General features: G+C 39.3%; 2 protein-coding genes across 4 annotated transcripts in view; both read left to right on the forward strand.

Annotated features, from left to right (window-relative positions):
- The first annotated feature begins 1,308 nt into the window (after window positions 1-1,308).
- rnf115b (ring finger protein 115b) lies at window positions 1,309-13,060 on the forward strand. Of its 2 annotated transcripts, XM_084739783.1 has the most exons (10): window positions 1,311-1,462; window positions 1,638-1,798; window positions 4,217-4,275; window positions 5,351-5,408; window positions 5,503-5,714; window positions 7,777-7,845; window positions 7,944-8,022; window positions 9,634-9,727; window positions 10,993-11,108; window positions 12,426-13,060. In XM_084739783.1, exons 2-10 carry the CDS (start codon window positions 1,673-1,675, stop codon window positions 12,546-12,548), a joined length of 936 nt encoding a protein of 311 aa, XP_084595909.1. In that variant the 5' UTR covers window positions 1,311-1,462; window positions 1,638-1,672; the 3' UTR covers window positions 12,549-13,060. The 2 variants fall into 2 exon arrangements, with proteins under 2 accessions (XP_084595910.1, XP_084595909.1); XM_084739784.1 differs by lacking the exon at window positions 7,777-7,845 and having other exon boundaries at window positions 1,309-1,462.
- A 2,106-nt stretch (window positions 13,061-15,166) lies between these two features.
- ash1l (ash1 (absent, small, or homeotic)-like (Drosophila)) overlaps window positions 15,167-21,497 on the forward strand; it is a 47,655-nt gene continuing 41,324 nt past the window's right edge. The window contains exons 1-2 of one of the 2 annotated variants that reach the window (XM_084739788.1): window positions 15,167-15,808; window positions 17,374-17,470. The gene's annotated coding sequence lies outside the window, so the exon portion shown is untranslated. The remainder of the gene's footprint in view (window positions 15,809-17,373; window positions 17,471-21,497) is intronic. The other variant, XM_084739787.1, reaches the window with a different exon arrangement.

Consider the following 21,497-nt stretch of genomic DNA (forward strand, 5'->3'; position numbering starts at 1 on the left):
GAGTGGTTTCAGTTAGGAACAGAGAGCGAACCAGTCCACTCTTTACCTCAAGATTTATTCGACTTCAAAACCAACCAAAAACAAATTATGCAAAACAGTTATTACCCAGCAGTATGCAGAAGCTGTTTCAAATGAGAGAAAGTCAACATAATTTAAGAGGAATTTGCAAATTTAAGAAGTGAAGAGTAACTAAAACTCATTGCATTACAATCAAAGGAGTTACTTTAAGATGTAACTGTAATGATGAAATGAAAACGTGTTCAGTATCAAATAGAGTTAAATGTGTAAATTAAATGGATGATTGGAGGGGGGACTGGTCGTAGTGAGAGATCACAGGATGTAAAAGTTTATTTTGATTTGTGCTGTCTTGTTTTGCTTTATTCTGTTTATTTGCTCTTGCTGTGTTATGACTGTTACTTTTGTTTGATTTGACTGAGCTGTGTGTGTTGAAAACCAGGGAACGGAGTGTATCGAGGAAATATTTTAAAAAAGGGGGGGGGTGGGACTTGGTAAGTATTCACTTGCTCCTACTCTTTTCATTTTTTTTTTTTACTCTTTACATTTATAATTTATTCTGAATCTGCTGAATGTTTGCTGTAAAGTTATTATTATAATTAATATTATTTATTTATATTATTTCTTGCTTGCATATTTTCTTTTTATTTATTATTAAATCTAATTTAACCGAATCTAATTTTAAAATTACTGAGGGGGGATGGGGGTGTCTTTTGTTTTGTTTTGTTTGTTTTTTTGTTTTTTTGTTTATGGATTCTGTTGAGTAACCAGGTTACGATTTATGGAAAGAGATATAGCTGATTATTTTTTTCACATGTTATTTTTTTTTTGCTAATTTAAGCACCACAAGTCGAGTGCCATTTGGTCCCATTATATTTGAGAGAGGGCAGACATCTCAAGTTCACTCAAGTTTATATCTACAAAAATCTGCGACACACTAAAACAATTTAAGATGGATAAATAGTCCCACATGCAAGAGGGAAAACGTGTATTTTTTATTTTTATTTATTTATTTATTTATTTATTTTTTGGGGGGGTGAACTGTGTCTTTAACATGACACTTTTTGACCAGAGGTGAACTCTAGTGTATCCTAATATTGTATTTATGTAAATTCAGTATCTGTATTAAATATAATTGGTCAGACTAACTGATGTTAACTGGCGCTGCGTTGCTAGGAAACCGCTTGGGTCGAGTTCCGCACTGAAACCAGGGACACAAATCCAGGCGAAGGGTCCAACACATTTGAACCAAATGTGTGTTTTTAAAGTAAAGGATCCAACTTAAAACGTTTTTTTTTTTTTAATTCTCTGGCGACACCCAACAGACTTTAAGGAAACTGCATCCGTGGTGTCAGACTGACTGCTTGTTGCTTTTTGAGTTCTGTGTTTCTTTTTCCGACTTGATTTATGCAGCGGCGATCGCAGGAAGTCTGACCCTGAGACGCAGGTTGGTAAAGCCTATATTTATTTTATTATTTTGCATTTTTTTTTGTTGATATTTAACCAATTTAAAGGTCCTTACTTTATGAACTTTATTTATAAAAAAAAATGACAGCGTCCGGCCCGTTTATCATATTAAAGTGTCATCTGTAACCGTTTTCCTGACATGTGCCGGGCACCAGGTCCTCGGAGGCTGCTCTGATCGTCTGAGACTTTTATGGGCTGCCCGACACTGCGACGTCAGGCGCTGCGCTTCACCGTGAAGATGGCGGAGGCTGCGGAGACACAACAACACCGGTTTTTCTGTCACTGCTGCAAATGTGAAACAAACCCCAAACTCCCGGTGAGTCACTCTGGAGAGTGTGTTTTTTATTCCTGGGGATCACTCAGGCGCACATGGAGGGAGGAATTCAGACTTAAGGGCACTTTCTTCCTTTCTTTCTTTTTTTACAACGTGAAAAGTTAACTGTTTATTTGTAACAGTTTGATCTAAAACTATAATCAGTGGGATCACTAAAGCGCACAAAAGTCAGGCTGTTGATGATTGTTTGTGTGCGCACAGCATGCACCAAGATCTTACATTAGAGCGAGAGAGGGAGTCAAATCTGGTGATTCATGTTGCCATATTTAGAAACACCACTGTTGTCCAGTTGTCTACTGTCAGCTGCGTGTCAGAGACGTAAGAGGGGGCTGGCCGGGTGTCACCGCGTGCACCAGCAGCACGTACATGGCTGCCCGAGCTGGTACATGCCACAGAGCCGCAAATAGGCGCCTTGAACCCCTCCAGACACATCTGTTTTGTGTCCTTGTTTTGTCTCAGCAAAGTCCATCTTTTAAATTTTGTTGATTTTGCTGTAGATTCCTGGTGGTTCTGTTCAGTTCTTTTTATGGCAAGATTACGCACAGATATTGTTATGATGGCGCAGAGGCGCACATGTGCGAAAGAGAGAGTGGATAAAACTGGACTATATAACCAAAAATATGTGGACTTATTTGGTTTGTATTTTATAAAATTGCTTTTCATAATTGGTGTAGAGACAGGAAACGTGCAGTAGGTAAAAATGACAACAATATATTGATATTATATCATGATATATTTTGGATATCGTGTTATCATGATATGGCAGAGGTGTTGTCTTCTCATGGTTTTAAAGGCTGAATTATAGTACAGTGATCAAATTATCTGAACTTATCAGCCGTTCTATTCTTTGCCTTTATCCACTGAGTCATTATCTCCAAATTAATGATGATTATCAAAGATCTCATTGTATTAATATTTTGTGAAAGCACCAGTAGTCATCCCAACAGTACACTGCGCCCTGCGATAGTACAGCAAACTCATTTGATCACCTTCCAACCCTTGGAGTGCACAACACGTCATCAAAAGGTTTCGATGTTGCCCGTTTTGAAACGTCACTGCCGTGATAAGTTTTTCGTTTATATTGCTTAGGCCGAGGACATGATGTGAAGTTTTGTGGTGCTTGATTTGTCCACTCCTGAGTTGTCCACTACATCTCAGTTAATGTATACTTACCCAGCACCCAACACTACAACAATATAATATTCTACTGTAATATCACACTTTGAAAGGAGCCATTCTTCACGAGTAACTTTACTTTTGATACTTTATGATATGTCTGTGTTTTTACTCGAATTACATTTTGGATTCAGGACTTTTACTTTTAATAGAGGATTCTTAGACTGGGGTAGTTTTAACATTTGGCTTACAGTAAGAAAACTAAACCTCAGAGATGACTAAATATCATAATCTCCACCATGCAGTTGGTCGTGTGTGTGCATGTCTGAGTGACCTGGAGCTTGTCCACTGCTAATCTTGTTTTTTACTGAAGCCTAAAAAATTTTTTGCATATTTATGACTGTATGCTCAAGGACCTCCTGTGGTTGCAGTGATTCACAATTTTTAGAAAAAACACAAAATACAAATGAAACCTATATATAACCTACACCAACTGTTGACTCCTTACTCGTCTTGGCCAGTAGCCAAGTAGCGACCACAAGTCCTTAACAACTGCCAGGCTAAAACAAGGCTAAACTACTAGCAGCACTGGGGAGTAACTAGTTACGTGTAATTAAATTACAAAATGAAAATAAATGTCATCTGTCACAGTCACTGAAAAAATATGTAATTAAATTGCTGCTACTAATCAAAATATTGGTGATTGTTGTTCAGGCTATGTCCCTTATAATGAAAGTAAATCATAATACAACAGTAAAATACAATAATATTTTAGACAATACTGTGCTTCCATCTTTTCTCTTTCAATATGACAGTGACCTGAGGACGTCCAGGTATCATTGCACTGTACCTGGTTTAAACCTTTTCTCTAACGCCCCACCTTTCCTGTCTGTATCTATGCTGTCAATTTCTAATTAGAAAATACAAGAAAAATCTTCTGAAAATGACCCAGAACCTACAAAACCCAGAACTACAAGGAAATTATTTTATTAATTTGATGTGAGATAACTGCACAGAGCCTTGACCTCGGCCACATCCAACCACCTTTGGTATGAACTTTAACACTAACAGTTCGCCAGGCGGCGATCTCACTGATGCTGCTCTTGTGGCTGGTTGAGTGAAAATCTTGGCAGCGAGGTCCCAAAATCTTTTCAAAAGCATTTCTAGAAGATTAGAGGCTGTTACAGAAACAGATTAATCCCCATAACTTTGGAAGAAGATGAGAAATTTGAGTGTCCACATTTTTTGACTGTGCAGTGAAGATATTTTTTTTTTCTCTTCAAGGATTTTGTCTGTCCCAGATGTGACTCCGGCTTCATTGAGGAGGTGGCAGAAGACTCCAGGTACAGATCAGCTTTGGTGTTTGTTCTTCATGCTGTGATTGAGAAAATGACTCACTGGTCTATAAAAATGTTTTTCACTGCACACTCTTAGAAATTAAAGTACTAACTAAGAAACATGTAGGGTTTTCCTGGACTGAGAACAGTTTTGGTTCCTGATAGAAGTTTCTATCTGAATGTTCAACCCATTACAACATAAACAACAGGTTTTTCTTGGAAACCAAAGTCAGTGTGCCTTGTTCTACGTGTTGTTGTGCATTGTGCAACGCTGTCTGCTGATAAAATCCTTGATTACAATGGTTCCACTCAAAACCGGTGGAAATGCGGGCTGGTTCAGTAGATAGATCGCCTGATATCAGAACGAACTGACAGCTCGTTCCACTTCATTTCCATATTCAGCTCAGTGGAGTGGGCGGATTCAAAGATCTGGACCCAGGCTACTAGGTAGCGGCAAGGTTCCAGTTATCTTGAACCAGTTCAAGAACCATAGCTGATTTGGAGGGAAAGGGCCCACTGTGACTTCTGTCATGAACCTCTCCACCTTTTCCATTTCCTGAGAACCCTTTTATTTTCACCTAGAACCTGATGGTTTGCTCTATGACCCAACCAGGGGGTTCTACAGAGAACCCTTCTATTTTCCAAAGGTTTAATCTACAAACCACAAGGGAGGGGTCTACTGAGAACCGTTTTATGTTCCAAGGGTTCACCTATAACACTCTTGTCTTCTGAGGGTTTTATTGTAAAAATCGAACAACTTGTAATGAGTAAAAAAAGATCTCAGCTTTGGCAGAACACAAGTAAAATGATTCCAGTCAGATCTACATTCGAAGTGCCATTTGAAACATGGATAAACTCCTCAGTATATGAGGTTGAGGATCTTTTAACATCCATACTTTCAACAATCCTTGAAAAACTCTTTCTTCCCAGAAGGGTTCTCACTGGAACACTCTCACAGAAAAATCTTTGATGGACCTTTTCTTCAAAAGAGTTATTGTTGAAAGTCTCTTGAGAGTTGTGCTTTTCATTTTGCACCACTGATATTAAAACAGATTTTTTTGTTGTTGTTGTTGTTGCGTAGTCTCCTGCAGGACAGCACGTCAGCGGCCAGCGAAGATTCAAACTCCTTATTCTCAGAGGTATGCGTCGCCCTCATGAATGGCGTTTTAATAAGAACACTCCTCTTTCTCTGAGGCTTTGTTTGACATGCTGCCTCTCTGGTCTCTCTCCAAGTTATGGCAGCTGCTGTTTATGGAGCGCTCCGCTCTGCTGTCACATCCGCCCTCCTCAGAGTCCGACCCAGACGACATCGAGCAGGTATCTGCAGGTCAGAGCCGTCCATCTCCGGTGTTGCCTGCCGCTGCAGAGGCCAGAGAACCGGCGTCTCCCTCCCATCCTGAACCAGAGAGGTCGTCCAGGCCTGAGCAGAGGCCTCCAGTGGAAGGGTGTGTGGACATGGTACACAGAAACTGAACTCTGAGTGTAAAAATCATTTAGTATGCCAGTTATTTATACATTTCTTTCTATTTATGTCTTGTGATGTACAGTACAAGGAAGTTAAAGATAGATTTATAGTGCAAACAACACTAGATAGGATTTATTTGCCTCAAAAGATGATTGAACCTGGTTATTCTTTAGAATACAGCCCACAAATTATGTGTAAACTATATTCAGGACATCAATTAAAAAAAACTTGCTGGGTATCAACATATACAAGACAATATAAAAATACAAGGGAAGAGGACAACTTCATAGTTAAGAAAGAATTAAAGAAGAAATATGTAATATATTTATTCTAATAAATCATAAAATTACTGTGATACTCGCTTCTTGGATAACAACACTGCAGCTGCAGTGTCCTCCTTCGAAATCTGTATTCTGGGTGGGAATGATCGTTATTGTTTACTCATTTCATGTTAATTAGAGTTCAAATTAATGCCAAATGAGCAAGTGTCTGTTTATGAGTCATAAGAAATTATTATTAGGAGATAAATTGATCAATATGTTAATGGATTTTGGCAGCAGAAGGTAGACAGTCACTGAACTCCAGCTTCAGAGTGTGTGTTTTCAAAGCAGCAGGCTTTTTTCTTTTTTTTTTCAGTGTAACAGGCTTAACTTTACATTGACAGACAGCTGATCAACTTACAGTACAGGACCCGTTGCCACTTGTTATTGTCCGTTGCGATGTTGGGTGCGTCCTGTGCTTCTGCAACCTGCAAAGCTTCCTCAAGTTTGGGGAGGAGGAGGGGGCAGGAAACAACATGCTTCAAATATAGATCGTATATAAAGCAGCATTTCATCCTGTTCAATGTACAGTCTGTGGCTCCAGCTCACTATTTGGACTGCAGCGCTAATTTTTGGATGTGCAGTTGTTGCATATTGTTCCTTTAAACCACTGAGTGCTTGTACTTTAGTTATACTTGCAAAAAAAACTAAGGTGTAACTACATTATTAATACAGTGTATATTATTATTTTCTTCAGGAATAAAGCAATAGACTTAAGTCAGGCAAGAAGAAGAATGCATCTTTAATGCTGAAGTGATAAAATAGCAAATTTCATGTTTTTGAAATGAACCTAAAATACCGAGGAAGAGTTGTGTAGTTTCAGTATCCAGTGTCAGCTCCTTCTGATCATTAGTATTTTGTCTGCACAAAAAGGCAAACCTTTATTGGTGGTATCAGTCAACACAGGCTTTACAATGAAATATCGGCCCCAAAATGAACATTTGTCCCGATATGACAGGGCAATAAGATAAAACTTTAATTATGTGCATGCAGTGTCAGTATGTCTGAAATGTGGAAGTTCTCTGAAGTGTCCACATTGAGTATCAGAGTTGCTGTTTGCGATGATTACTCAGTGTCTGCCATGCGAGGCGGAGCCAAATGACATTCCTTCAGCATTACTAATTTAATTGCTCATCATAAGAGCCGTCATCCTGATCATTACCGTGAATCGATGAAGCAGAAGGAAAAACAAGCAACATCAAAAAACACAAACTGTCAGCGGTAGGTTTCTTATTTTGCCCAGCAAACGTGTCCATTTTCAAAAGCAACGTATTTTAATGACTGCATCTCAACAGGAGAGACTTAATGGTCTCTGCAATTAGGTGGAAAGAAGTATGTGCTTATATCGGTGTTGGCAGTCGGCCAAAATGAGTTGGAAAATATCAGCAGAATAATATAATATCAGCAGAAATCCAGTGTTGTGCATCTCTAATCTGAACTGATGTTGGAGAAACAAGTGTTTATATTCTCTTATATTGTCAGATCAGAATTAATTAAGGGAATCTTTTTTTTTCTCAGTGTCAGTCTCATTGTATGTACACTATCCTGTCTAACACTCTAATATATTGTGTGCCTGGTCATTTTGACTGAAGAGAACTGCTGCATGCATCAGCTGATTTACTAACTCCAAATAAAATCATAAAGGCATGATTTTAATATTTGTATGTGTTTTGAAAGCACATTGAAGCAGACATGTTTCCTGACTGTTTTTGCCCTCTCAAGGATCGTGCAGCAGTTCTTGGCTGGCCTGTTCGCCAACAATGCAAACCCCGGTGCTGCACCGGCTGCACTGTGAGCGCTCTTGAATTTTCGATTCACATAATTTCCTTTTGATTTCGTCTAACGTCGCGTGCCAACCTCTCTGTCTTTCACTCCTGTTTGTCTCTCAGATCCAGCATGCTACAGCTGTACGCAAACCCTGGAGATTATGCGTGGGGTCAGGGGGGTCTGGATGCAGTCATCACAGAGGTCAGTGACATCGGGGGGAGTGATTTTTAAGCATTGTGTAAAAATGTAAATTAAAACAGACTGCAGTGATTTGCAGATCCTTTTTGTCTTGTGATCAATTGAATACAGCAAATGTTTAATGTTCAAACTGATAAACTTAATTTTCTCTAAACATACACTCATTCTAAATTTGATGCCTGCAACACATTTCAAAAAAGTTGGGACAGGAGCAACAGAAGACTGGGAAGGTTGTGATTGCTCAAAAAAACCCACCTGTTTGGACCATTCAACAGGTAAACAGATGAACTGGTAACAGGTCACAGTATCATGGCTGGGTATCAAAGGGACATCTTCGAAAGGCTCAGTCGTTCACAAGCATGGATGGGGCGAGGTTCACCACTTTGTCCAACAGTTTAAGGACGAAATTTCTCAACAGGATTTCAGTATCTACAATCCAAAATACTATTAAAAGATTCAAAGAATCCAGAGAAATCACTGCATGTAAGGGGCAAAGCTGAAAACCAACACTGATTGTCTGTAACCTTTAATCCCTCAGGAAGCCCTGCATTAAAAACCCACTTGATTGTATAAAGGATATTTCTACATAAAAACAGTTAATTGCTGCTGCATCTATAAATGCAAGTAACTTTACCATGTAAAGTCAAAGCCAAATATCAGCAACGTCCAGAAACTCTGCAGACTTCTCCTGACCGGAGCTCATCTGAGATGGACTGGTGCAAACCGGAAAAATGTGCTGTGGTCTGACGAGTCCACATTTCAGATTGTTTTTGGAAATCATGGACATTGTGTTTAAGGGGAATAGGACCATCCGGATTGTTACCAGCACCTGTGTTGGTGCCCATGGCATCATGGGTAACTGTCACATCTGTTACACATTATTAATCACATCATATCATTAATGCTGAAAGGTGCATACAGGTTTGGAGCAACATTTGCTGCTTCTTTTTCAGGAACATTCTTGCTTATTTTAACACGACAACGCAAAGACACATTCTGCGCGTGTTACAGCAGCGTGGCTTCATAGTAAAAGAGTTCAGGTACCAGACTGACCTGCCTGCAGTCCAGACCTGCCTCCTATTGAAAATGCGTGGTGCATTATGAAGCACAAAATACAACAACAGAGACGCCGGAGTGTTGAGCACCTGAAGTCGTATATCAAGCAAGAATGGGAAAGAATTTCACTTCAAAACTTCAGCAGTTAGTGTCCTCAGTTCCTAAACACTTGTGGAGTGATGCTGAAAAAGAAAAAGTGACGTAGTTAACAAAAACTATCAAATGAATCAGTTTGAACACTAAATATCTTGTCTTTGTACTGTATTCACTTGAATATGGGCCAAAACGTTTTTGCAAATCATTTAATTCTGTTTTTATATGTTTTACACAACGTCCAAACTTTTTGGGATTTGGGTTCATAGTCTATGGTTTCTCTCTTCTTTCTCGTCTCCCAAACGTTTATAATAAAACTGCTTCCATATCTCCTTGTCCAATCTTGACACCCACATCTTTCTTTGTCTACACAAACCTCTCTTGTTTTACTGCCTCTGCTTCCCTCTCTTCCCTCTCTGCCCCTCCTTCCTCCACCCTCTTGTCTCTTCACCCACTCATCTACAGCTGTTGGGGCAGTTGGAGAACACAGGTCCTCCCCCTGCAGAGAAGGATATGATCTCATCCCTGCCGACAGTGTGCATCTCTCAGGAACAGACAGGTAGTGATCCCAGCATGCCATGCTGGACGCCTGGTCACATGATCTGTCCAGTGTGTCTCATATCAGGAGACTGGTTTGAAAAGTTTTGCTTTTGATGTTGAGATATAAATGTTTTACTTACTCTATGTGATTTATATGTTCTTTTTTTTCCTTTTTTTCCTTCCCTCCTCATATCTTTCTGTTCTTCCTCTGCCATTCCTTTTCTTTTTGTTTCATTTCCTCCTCTTAATCTTTCTCTTCCACTCCTACGTTCCTATTCTTCTTTTCCTTTTCCTCCTCCTATCTTTCTTTTCTTCTGCTATCATTAATTTCCTCCTCCTACCTTTCCTTGAATCCCTCCTTCTTTCCTTCCACCTGTTCATCTGTCCTTTCATCCACCTCTCTTTACTTCCCTTCTCTCCTTGTTCCTCTTTCCTTTTTCCTCCTGTCGTTCCCTCCCTCCTCCTATCTTTTCTTCCCTTCCTACAGTATAAATTTGTTTACCTCTCTCTATTCACCATTCACCTTTTCACAACATTTCCTTAACACAACATTTTCCTTAACTTTTTCATAGCTTATCTTTCTCCACCTATATTTTCTTCCCTCCCTTCCTTCTCTTATCTTTTCTTTTCTCTTCCAATATCTCCTTCCCTCCTCTTATTTTGCATTCCACCTTTCATTTATCCTCTTCTACTGTCCTCATGTCTTTCCTTTCATCCTCATTATTGTAAAGAGGAGACGACTTTCAAATGAACATCGTAGTTTAGAGTATTAATGAGTCATTAACAAATTTGTGAGAAAAATTTGAGAGAAATAAGCCTGTTGTTTACATGGAGAAAGTTTTAGGTCTTTTACTTAAACTCGTGAAAAATGGCAGAAAAAACAAAAGTGGTGCATTTATATTTTTTCCAAGTGCATTATAATGAAAACGTTACTTACTGACCAGACTTGAGGTAAAAGCCTTTAGAAATATGACTTATTGTAAAATAGCTGCTAAATCTTTAATCACACATCATTAAACTAGTCTGGCAACATGAAGTGACAGAGGACGACTTTACAAATGCATCACTGTGTCATAATGGCTCACAGAGCTGCCGTACATGTTTGAGGTGTAATGAATCATTAAGAATTTTATAACTGTGTTTTCTCTATGAACTTCTGTGTGTGTGTGTGTGTGTGTGTGTGTGTGTCTGTGTGTGTGTGTGTGTGTGTGTCTGTGTGTGTTTCTCTTCCTCATCCACACACTCACACCTTCTGTTTCTGTTTTTCTTGTTTTTCTCTGGCAGACTGCAGGCTGGAGTGTCCAGTTTGTAGGGAGGAGTATTCATTAGGGGAATCTGTCAGGAAGCTTCCCTGCCTCCATTACTTCCACAGTGAATGTATAGTGCCTTGGCTGGAGCTGGTAAGGACGAGCAGTGGATGTGGTCTTTGGGCTGAAGGGTTTCTAGGTTCCCTTAGATTTGTCATGGTGGTTTCAACGGCGCATCGCACGTCCTGAAATGATGGCTGTGACGACAAAGACACAGAAACCTTTCACCAGAAACTGTACTCGTGTTTTCTGCTGTTATACCGCTGACATTTTAAACATTTGATATTTATTTCCACGAGCAACCATATAGAAGTAAACACATTAACATGATGAATGTACTCTAAGAAATAAGGGTTCTAGGAGGGTTCCTCCAGAAAGGCTAAGACAGGGTTTTGTCAATGGTTCTTTGTAAGACTGTGGGTTCCGTTAACAGCCTGTTGCATTCAAAGAACCATTTTTGGAAGAAAGAGTTCTTCAAAGATTGTTGAAATTATTGAAGAACTCTTTTGTCAAGGGTCCTTTGTAGAATAATAACAGTAGAACCCCCTTGGCGAGTTCCAGATATAGCCCCTAAAATATAAAATGATTCTTGGTAGAATCCGCAGGGTGTGTTCTAGATAAAAACCTTGGACTATAAAAAGTCTTTGGTGGAACCTCCTGGTTGGGTTCTAGATAAAAATCGCAGAATACTAAAAGATTTTTGGCAGAAACGCCTGGGTGTGTTCTAGATATAAGCCCAGGAATATAAAACTGTTGTCTGCTGTAGAACAGAGAACAACTAGATAAAACCCTTCAAATGTAAAAAGGTTCTTTGTGGAACGCCCTGAGCGTGTTCTTGTTAGCACCCTCAGAAGGTGGAGAAACTCGGATAGAAGTCCCAGAGCGGGTTCTGAGGGTGACCATTAAATTATAGAATAGTACCCTGTAGAACCTCTCATAGAAAGTTCAAGGAGAAAACTTTGACAGGTGGTTCTAGGTATAAACCTTTATGTCGGTTTTTCTGAACTTTCTGAAAGGGTTCCGAGTTTTTACCAGGAACCAGAAGGGGTTCTCCTATGGGGGAAAGCTGAAGAACTCTTTATGGTTCTAGTTAGCATCTTTATTTCTAAGAGTGTAGGTCACATAACAAATGTAGGCATCGTAATGTTGGGCACTAAGTAATTCTAGCTCAACATGGGTTTCAATCACTTTTCAACACTTTCCTTCACTTGTATTTCTTAGGTCATTTGATATGTTATGAATGAATGTTATAAGACTAGAACCGTTGAAATAGTTTCTGTCGCCCTTGTGTGAGGTTATGTCATATAATGCCTGTGCTATGTCTGGTTTTAAGAACCTGTATCCTTTTTTTCTTCCCTGTACCACTGACGTTTGCCTGCAGATTAATACGTTTTTCTCTTCCTGTCACAGCACGACACCTGCCCAGTGTGCCGAAAAAGCCTCGAGGGTGTCGACAACAGCTTCCCGCCCACATCAGAACCCCCAGACGCCCGCTCCATCAGGACAGAGCAACAGGAGAGGCAGGCGATCTGAGAAACGGGCCAAGCAACTCTACCTCCTTCACTGTCTTCAAGAGACGCACTTCTCACCTCAGACCCCCCACCCCCCTCCGCCGTGCACTGACTGCTTTTAAATAAAATACATTACATGCATCACAGTCATACTTTGCAGCTTGATTCACACATTTCTGCTCAGGACCGTTATGTTTTTTACTTAAGCTACACCACACACACACACACACACAGAAAAGGAGCCTGCAGTTTGCTGTGGAGGTGATGTGTCCTTCTCGCTACGCTGCCCTCTGAGGTGGATTTCTGAATGACTGACTTCTTTGATGTCACGAACTAATCGCCGCTGAGCTGCCGGTGGTTTGTCAAAATGATGGGAATTCACAGAGTTATGAAGTAACGCTTTTGGTGAGACAATTTCTTAATGCAGTATATTTTGGGGCCCTTTTTTTTTTTTTTTTTTCCACGCAGTCTGATCCAGCGTTGATCTCCTCTCTATTTTAAAGCTGTTATTAAAGCCTAACCCTGTGATCCTCACCCTCTGCACCTTCTTTCATCTCCCTAATCATCATGAAAGATTCCCAGGCAGATACTCACAGACATATTGCAGACTTTTTATTCGTCTTCCAGCAAATCTGTTTAATAATCAGTTGGGTTAACATGGCAGTTTTATTTTAAGGGCCTATGTGAGGCTTTTATGTGCACCTTTTGCATTTTGTGGTCAGAACTGTTGAATAGATTATATGAAATGCAGTAGCCAAGATTATAAAATACTGTTTAAATATAGCAGTATGCCTATATGATAAAGTATAATCACTGGCTACATGTGTCAGAATATGATATAGTGCTGAAACAAGTAAGGCAATGGAAAAGTCAATGATGGAAAATTATTTTTCACAGATTTTAATAACTAGTTAATGTTCAAAGTCATTTATTAAGCAAAAGTGATAAACATTTGTTAGTTTCAGCTTCTCAACTGCAGGGATTTGCTGATGATCTCTGATTTTTATCACTCTAAATTGAACATTTTGGTGTTTTGGAGGTTAGACAAAACAAGCGAGCTGAAGACATGACTTCACCTTGCACCTGGGGCAACTTGTAATAGACACTTATTTTTCTTCTGATAACTGTAGGCTAATCAATTCGTCTCAACTAATCAATGATGAAAATAAACAGGATAAACACAATATGTGATTTTACTGCAGTACAGTACAACTTTTTTTTTAAACAAAATTTACAAAAGCCAACAACCAAGAATAGAAAAGAGTGGAACACAACATAGCACTGCAACTATGATGACTTTAAGTCATCGGTTAATAAAATAATACAAATCGGCAAAATAATTGTGAAAAAATCACGTGAAGAGTAATCTAAAATGATATAACACAGGGAAAAGGAGAAACTCTATGGAGGCGGGATAAGTTTGACACTGAACTTTGTCGTTCAAAATGACATCAGGGCAGGACAGCAGAGTTATATTACCTTAAAAATTGTGCAAAGGAAATACTGTACACATTGCCAGGATATGCACTGAGTAAATGATAATTTAAGGTATATGCATGAATGCATGTCTATAAACAAGACTGTGCATTTAAACTGAATAATCTGTAAAAATACAGTCTATAATAGCAGTGAGTGGATGTTTTCTAAGTGCTTATAATAATGCCAGTGAACTGATTAGTGACCACTCATGTCAGCTCTAACAGAAGAAGAATGATTTATTTATAGACTATGTTGCTGCTGTTTGTATGGCCTACAGTCTACTGTAACGTTGTGTTGACAGTGTGTGTAGCAGCTGAAACCAGGCACCGCCAGTTTGACAGTTGACTGTTGCAAACCAGTAAACACACCCTCTACCAGCCCAGAACACAGCTCTCCGCGGCGACCGAAAATAGAGAAATAATGAAACACTGACATTTTTGTCATTGACCAGGGACCGCAGGAACCACGTACGACCGACATTTGCTCTCCTCTCCTCTCCTTTCCTCCCCTCTCCTCGCCGCTTCTCCCCCGTATGGAAGCTCGTCACTGGTAGTAAAAGAAAAGAAAATTCTCATGGTAAATCATAATTATGATATTTAAAAAATAAATAAATAAATTATGAGATAAATGTTATTACTGTTTGTCTCAAAATTATGGCTTTGTAATTTATAAGTCCAACTTTTCAGCTCAATTTTTATCTCATAATTCTGACTCGTTAGCTCATAATTGCGATATTTGTAACTTGTAATTTTTTACTTTTTAATCACACAGTGATGACATTTTTTTTAAATCTCATAATGACGACTTTTCATTTCTTTCCTCTAATTTCGACTTTTAGTTTTGTAACTTTTTAATCCCATGATTTTAATTTTCTCTTATAGTTCCAACTTTTTCATTATCTTAGAGTTAAGACTTTGTAACTCACAAGTCTGACCTTTAAAAATCTAATTTTGAAATCTATCTCATAATTATGACTTTCTGTCATAATTTTAATGTTTTGTCTCACAGTTTTGACTTTTCAGCTTTTTTAAAAAAAAAAAAAAAAAAAAAATCTTATTATCTCACTTTTTAATCTTATATATATATTTTTTTTACCTCATAATTATGACTTTTTAACTTTTTAAACTAATTATGACCTACAATGGGGGTTACTTTTTTTTGTTGTTGTTGTTTGTTTGTTTTCCAGTGTTCCATATATTTGTGTCTAACCAAGTTGTTTTTTTTTAAACTGCCACAAATGGGCTTGCCAAAGATTTTTATTTTAATTTTACTGGCAGGTAAAATTAAGATATATTTAATTGCCGTGGGAATATTTTATTTTACTTCCAGAAATTGGCTTCCATTAATGCATGACTTGCCAAGAGATTTTTTTTCTTTTACTTAAAAAAATTGGCCTCCATATGTTTGTAAATTGACATTTTTTTCTTTTACTGGCAGAGATTTTTATTTTACCGTCAGTAATGGACTTCCGTACCTTCCGCCCTCCTCGCCTGCTCGGTCCGTCCTCCTCCCCTCCTCTCCTGCCTCCCTCCCTCCTCTGTGGGACTGAGAATGCCCGTGTTGTACTGACACAGTAGCGATACGGGCTGAGCAGACATGGAGGCCCGATTAACGAGAGAGGCCCGTGCTGACACATCCAGGCCCAGCTAACGGCGTGTCGGAGTGGATTTCGGAGCATCTCGGGAGATATTACGGATACCAGTCGCTGTAAGGAAAAAGGATTTTATCAGCGAGGAAGAAGAAATAAGAGGGAGATCCATTTCGGGTCTCTGTTGATTCAACGCAGCCGCCATTTTGTTGACAGTTAGTGTTTTTTTAATAACCTACACGGCGCTGCATCTGTTCTTTTACACCACTGGAATATATTTCGGCACATTTTTGCGTGTGTATTTCAGTCGATTTAAATTGCGGGTTTGTCTTTGAACGACCGTCGGAGGATTTTTGTGGTTTAACTGACGTGCTCGTGCATCGTTAGCCGTCGTAGCTGAGATGTAGTAACACGAGTGCCTGCGAGAATGTGACGGAGATGTAAGATTATGTGCATCACTTGTCCAGGGTTGTGTCATAAATTTGCTCGGTTTACACTAATAGTTTGAAGGCTGTAGGCGTTTGCTTCTCATTAGCAGCCTACATGCAGAATATGTTAAAGCTATGCAGGGAGAAATTAGCTTAAATCGTCCTCAAACAGGCTGCTGATAGATGGCTAGTTAGCCGCTGCCAGTGCCATTGATACAAAATGTAGCACAGGCTGTCTATTATTGGACGGATGGTAGCTACTAGCTCGTTACTAAATAAACAAACATTTCACAATACATCGGTTATATTAAGCGCCAAGTGCCCACGGCATCCTCATTTCTTCACCGCCTTGGCTGTTATTATCCCAAACATTGTGGGAATACATTTTTTTTTGGGGGGGGATGCTTTCGTTACATGCAGGCACTCAGCTTACACCATCGCAACTTTGTGTTTTGGAGGTGGCAAGGTTAAAGGGACAGTTCACCCCAAAATTAAATATATATGTGTTTTCCTTTTGCCTGTAGTGCTGTTTGTCCGTCTGGATAGTTTTGGTGTGAGTTGCAGAGTTTTGTACAGTAGATATGTCTGCCCTCTTTGGAATATAATGGAACTAGATGGCACTCGACTTAAGCTCCCAAAATATATATATTTGGAAAAAGTCAACAGCAGTGTGCCTTTCCAGGAATGGTGATCTTGTAACTCGAAATAATCCACAGACTTTGTTGGAAACACTTTGATGGTAGGACCTACTTTGTTTCTACTGAACTACACCTGCCAACTGCAACTGCATCACCATACAATAGGAAATGCGCATCTACTCATGGAGGAGAGGCTACAGATCAGCTCAGGAGGACACCATTAATGTTTACATCCCGTGCTGTCTTGAGTAACTGGGTCATGATTTCTGGAAAGAGACATTGCTGTTGAGTTTATCACCATTATTATTTTTTGCTCTTTGCACACCGCTGACCAAGTGTCAACTAGTTTCGTTATATTCTGGAACCAAAAATCTGCACCTCACACCAAAATTTAGACAGACAAATAGCACTACAGGTAGGATGAAAAATATGTTTTTTCAATTATTGGGGTGAACTGGCCCTTTAAAAATCAAAACGTACTTTGAAGAGCTGTGTGCATTCATTCAGATTTTTTTTGTGGCTGCTATCAAGATCATTACCTTGTTGTAACCTATTTGGCACGTCCCAGACAGTACAAACATTTATTATGCAATTGTAGATTGAATACCAGAGGCTCATTTCAAGTTATGGCTTTAGCTCATTGCACATGCTTAAAAACAACATTGATGTAGCCCAAATTTTGACATTTTTCATGTTTTGGTTTTGGCAATTCAGCACTTGGAAGATACAAAATGTGGCCACCACGTTGATACACACGAAGGGAGGACACAGAGCCAAATAATGTGAACACCGTTTCTGGATAATTATACAGGTAAGTGAACATAATTTGCTGATTTTATTGTTGCTGTTGTTATAAACAGTGCAGGTTCATTGAATTAGATTGCTCAGTGTTTGTCTTTTGTCAGATTTTAGTAGTCTTAATGTTTACCCACGAGTAGATGTGCCAAATTGTTTCTCGACTGCCTGCATGCATTGCAGTGTCACCTTAACAGCTTTCAGAAACTGCAAAAGCATGTCTCTGAGGCCGGATTTCCTTTCGATTGAGGCAGTAATTATGAGTATGACTAAACAGGGATGAATTTGCTGACTGAATATGAGCACTTGCAGTGAAATTAAGGTTGATCTGCTCCCTGGAGGGGCAGTGTTGACTGTACAGGAAACCGAAAGAAGATAACGATATTTGGTTTGTGCACTGATCAACCACGTTTTTTTTGCATAACACGAGGGAATGACATAATCTGAAATGTTATAAACGCGTGCATTTTAAGCCAGGATTGAACTTCTCTCTGCTGCTACGCATTGAAGATGTTTGCACGTTGCTGGGCTGACCGACACCTGTCAGTCCGCTCCAGTTTATTGCAGCAATTCGTTTATCTTCGAGGTTTAAACATTACAGCCGCCTCTTTGATTTAAGGCCACAGTGTGTTGCCATGTTTGATCACTTGCGCTGTAAGATAATGGTAGTAGTAAAGGAATTTGGCTGCTCCCCCTCTCCTGAGCACGGCTCTCTGTGTTCATACCGATGGAGTAAAAAGCCCTGGAAATGACACGGCGCTCTGAGGGCAGACGCCAGCTCTCATGTGAATGATGTGGGGGGTGGGCGGGTTGTTGGATACTATTGCTATGGCCAAAGGGAAATCAGCAGTTATGAACAACGTGTGCAAAAGTGAGGAGGGAGTGAAAGGAGGGAGGGAGTAAAGGGGAAAGAAATGGGAGGGGAGGGGGCGCGGGAAGTTGTTTACTACGTTCCTCCTGCCCTGCTCTGCCATTTCTTAGCTTGTTGGCCTGATATTGATTATTGATTCACTGGTTTTCATTTTAATTTCTGGCATTTTGCGTCTTGTTTAATATACCTCTCTTTCTGCTTTAAGTAAATAACAAATTATAACTACTCAGATTATTGTAAGCAAGTCCTTTGGGGTACTTCGATGAGTATTTTTTCAAGTCTGTAATTTTACATTACCCTACATAATCTACTCAGTTACTTTTAAAGGAAAATATGTAATGATTGCAAATCCCAAAGTGAGCACTGCAGTTCAGATAGCAGAAAGAGCCATAGATGGTATATTAAATAAGTTTGGGTCATATTTAATATACAAACTATAGCTGAAATGAGTTGTTTCCCCCTGCCCCCTCCTCCCCAGATTCGTGGAAGATCAGACAGGCAACAGGAACATTGCATGATCAGTTGTTTATAACTGTCAATAGTCTGTCAGTGTCTCCATTAACATATTGCTTGATTCAGCCATTATACAAATCTGGCTCTTGTAAAAGATTATTCATGATTTCTTATGACTCATGAACAGACGCTCATTCAGCAAACATTTGACATTAATTTGAACTGTAATTAAAGGGAAACAGGCATACAAAAACAAGTTATTCAGGCCTGAAATTTCAAAGGGGGACACTAAAGCTGTAGTGTCAGAGTAACTAGTATTCAACTTGGCATGTTTCCTTAATTTCTGCCAACATATCATGGTCATTTTATGATATATTACAGTAAGTGTTACAGATTTTTCCTTTATCATGAGAGCTGGGTATCAAACCTTTCATCTGAATTTTGTAGCCAATAAGGAAAAACAGGCCAATGAAAACCACAATACATGGATGGAAAACCTTATGGGGCAGGCACAGGTTTGGAGAGGTGACTGCCACTACTGATCAGGACAGTGTAGGAGTTAGACGTAATTTAGACAGAAGTTTTGGAGAAAGAGAAACCCTTTTAGATTGAATGTCTGCTACTGATGATTCACTAAATGTAAACAGTTTAAGGAGAAGTCTGTAATATATTGACTGTGCTAAATCATAAAATTATCTTTATGTCATCAGAGATTGAGGAAGCATGCTCAGTAGATGTGTTTGCTTGCCTATTTCACGTTTATTAGAGTTAAAATTAATGCTGGATGGTTCCTGAATGAATAAGTGTCTGTTCATGACTCATAATAAATCATTAATAATCTTTTAGGAGGAGTGTATGTTTATAACGGTTAAATTTATGTTGATTGAGTCTGGCAGGCAGTAAGACAGGCAGTCACTGAACACCAACTCCAGAGCTTGTATCATCAGAGCATTGGGCTTTGTTTTCAGGGTAATGTGCTTATCTTTAGTGGTGAACAACTGATTCTTAATCACTTGTCATTGTCAAAATATAATGTTGCGTTAAGGCTGTGACGGTATGGAATTTTTTTGATGGCGGTGACAAAACAACATATTCCCACAGCATTGTGGTTTAACACAACTGCCTTAATAATACGTTTATGTTTTATTTGCCTTTATTGAAGCATACTGGCATTAGCATAGCGTAGCTTCTTAAAGGAATACTGTAGTGTGCAAGTGAAGGAGTGTGAGCAGGAGATTGTTGGTGCTGCTTATAGTGGAGAGGGGGTTTGTCTGTCTGGCAGTCAATGTACAGTCGTGGTTACAGTGTGTCAGTTAATACACTGCAGCTTCTCAAGACCAAGAAGAGTTTCGTCTGGTATTTCTCACTGCTGGAAAAGTGACAAGGTTAGCCCTGAAGTAAGCTGAGCAGGAAAGGCTAATGTTAAGCTATTGCTAGCTTTGTACCTTTAGCTGTAAATTGGCTCCAGTTGGTTCATATCCCTTTCAGAAGCATTTAATCCAGCCCTGAATTGCAGTGTCTTCCTAGAGGCATGGTTAAATAAATATATAATGTATTCTGTAGTTATTTATCCACTTTTCTTAAAAATGGTTGTTGTTGTAGTTAGCATGCTGTTAGCTACCGACTGGCAATCCCAAGATGCCTTGGGTTGAGTCTCTTGACAAATCAGAGGCTTTGTTCCTGACTTGTGTGACAATTCCGATCCTTAGGTGTATTAATAAATCAGTGGCTTTATCTCAACATGAGGTTGACACTTAAAAATGAAATTCACAGCAATGAGCAGAACCCCACGGTAAGCATCATGCAACGGCAGTGTTATGGTAATGCGGTTATCATCGCAGCCCTGTGTTGCGCTCATCTTGTGCTCATGTTCAGCAACTCACTTCAACCATAAATCGTGTATTAAAAGGGATACAATGTATTCAATATGCTGTGTATGGCACAAATTAACTGTTTGGCCTGCAATACTCATTAATAAATGCAAGGGACTTACATATTTCTCTTGTAAAAAAAAAAAAAAGTAACTATACTCTAGAGTAGTTTTTGAGAAGAATACTTACAACAGTACTTCTATTTGAGTACAGATTTTCAGTACTCATTCCAATACATGTCATTGCTCTGAAAGTAAAAGCGAATGACCCGACAGACAGGCAAGACTTACATCTGTCTCCAAAACCAGTGGTGCTGTCATTCTGTTTTTTTGCAGTATGACTGTAAACAAGGAAATGACTGCAGTGTAGTCATAACTGCTTTGTAGATACAAAAGTACCTAGATGCTTAACATGAAAATGATATGCTCTGTTGAGGCTGATCAATCACATATTAGATAGCTGTTTGGCCTAGTATCAGATCATTTACTGGAGAACAAGTGCCAGTAAATGACCTGGCTTAGCTTAGGAATGTTTTCACTCTCTGGCAGGCTTTTCTCTAGACTTTTGTCAGTAGGGCCCGCTCACACAGTTAGGTACTACAGTGGGTTTTTTTTTTTTTGGCATAGTTGCTGTTAGGCAGCGGAAGCAGCTAGTATCTCTGCAAGCGTTTAGTATAAAAGAACAAGGGAGAACATTTGTCACTCTGCTAGAGAAGGACACCGGGAACAGAGTTGTGTGTGTGTGGGGGGGGTGGTTGCAATGTGTTTTTGATTAAAGTAGGAACACAGTGACTTTAGCTTGTGTGCTGTTACTACTGCTTTCCAAGTTTGCGAAATCGAGACAGGAAG

The sequence above is a fragment of the Lutjanus erythropterus genome, chromosome 16 (assembly GCF_056507025.1).
Source record: "Lutjanus erythropterus isolate fLutEry1 chromosome 16, fLutEry1.hap2, whole genome shotgun sequence".
Classification (NCBI taxonomy): domain Eukaryota; kingdom Metazoa; phylum Chordata; class Actinopteri; order Lutjaniformes; family Lutjanidae; genus Lutjanus; species Lutjanus erythropterus.

Bases quoted from the DNA above. Each gene is read 5' to 3' on its own strand.
- rnf115b (XM_084739783.1), top strand. From the start codon at position 1,673: ATGGGCTGCCCGACACTGCGACGTCAGGCGCTGCGCTTCACCGTGAAG. The intron at 1,799-4,216 runs GTGAGTCACTCT...TTTCTCTTCAAG, and splicing joins AAACAAACCCCAAACTCCCG to GATTTTGTCTGTCCCAGATG. The intron at 8,023-9,633 runs GTCAGTGACATC...ACTCATCTACAG, and splicing joins TGGATGCAGTCATCACAGAG to CTGTTGGGGCAGTTGGAGAA.